General features: G+C 38.1%; 1 protein-coding gene across 1 annotated transcript; it reads left to right on the top strand.

Annotated features, from left to right (window-relative positions):
• Window positions 1–336: 336 nt before the first annotated feature.
• Window positions 337–1,290, top strand: LOC133785550 (protein FAR1-RELATED SEQUENCE 5-like). Its single transcript, XM_062224774.1, has one exon. It carries the CDS (start codon window positions 337–339, stop codon window positions 1,288–1,290), a length of 954 nt encoding a protein of 317 aa, XP_062080758.1.

Here is a 1,290-nt window from a genome sequence, read left to right on the forward strand (position 1 = left end):
GACACAACATATAAGACCAGCCAATATGGAAAATCGTTACTAATCTTGTTAGGAGTGAACAACCACTTCAAGACAACCATTTTTGCTTATGCAATTTTGCATAATGAAAAGGAATAGACTTATTTGTGGGTGCTTCAATCTTTCTTGGAGTGCATGAATGAAAAAGCTCCAAAAATAGTGATAACGGATGGTTGTCCAGCCATGAAGGTGGCTATAAATCAGATGATGCCAAGAACTATTCACCGTCTTTGTAGCTGGCACATTAGCCGGAATGCCATCATAGCAATGAAAGATTCAAATTTTATCAGAGATTTCTAGAAATTAATGTCAAAGTACATGACAGAGACCCAATTTGAAGCAAAATGGTCGCAGTGTGTACAACATTATTCCATCCATCATGATGGGTTTATGACTTCCATGTATGAGAAGAGAGAAACATGGGCGGAGACATTTCTTAGAGGAGACTTTTTCGCCTATATGGGAACGACACAAAGGTGTGAAGGAATGAACGCTTTTATTAAAACAAAGGTTGCGACAAATATGAAGTTAAATGACTTCATTCGAAGACTAGACATGGCTTTGTCATGGATGCAACATAAAGAACGTAAAGATGATCATGAATCTAACCACACGATGCTGGATTTAGGCAAGACTTACATGGATTTGGTTGAAAAACAAGTAGCAACTTTGTACACAAGGAACCTCTACTGGAAGATAAGAGAGCAAATTCAAAAGGGAGGAAAGTTATCCGTAAGTAGAAAAGAAAGAGGTGAAAATGAAAATGAAAATGTTTATCTACTAACAAAATACGGTGATAAGAGTTATAGGAAACTTGTCAGACAACGGATACCAGATAAACATCTAATATGCGAGTGTATGTTATTCACTAGTTGTGGAATCCCTTGCTCCCACATGTTTGCTATCATGAAATTTTTGCAAATCACTGAGATCCCAAAATCCCTTATTGCCATACGATGGCTGAAGACAGATTTTCTGCATGTATATTCTAATGCTCTGCTTAATTCAGAGATGTTCCATTTACCAACGAAAGAGTGCCACTTCACAGAGCTGATACAAGACTGCAATGAATTGGCAGTCGTTGCATCCGTGAGTGAGATGCGATACAGTAAGGCCAAGGAGGAGATTAAAAAGCTTCTTGCAACATTGAAATTGTTGGAAATTGATGGCAACAAGAACCAGACACTCGTTACTCCATCTCTGAAAGTTAAAAATCCACTTATCACACGAATAAAAGGAACAACAAGGGTAGGACCAAATGGGCCACCATGA

Source organism: Humulus lupulus, chromosome 6 (genome assembly GCF_963169125.1).
Source record: "Humulus lupulus chromosome 6, drHumLupu1.1, whole genome shotgun sequence".
Lineage (NCBI taxonomy): Eukaryota > Viridiplantae > Streptophyta > Magnoliopsida > Rosales > Cannabaceae > Humulus > Humulus lupulus.

Excerpts from the sequence above, each read along its gene's own strand:
- LOC133785550 (XM_062224774.1), top strand. The coding sequence starts at position 337 with ATGACAGAGACCCAATTTGAAGCAAAATGGTCGCAGTGTGTACAACAT.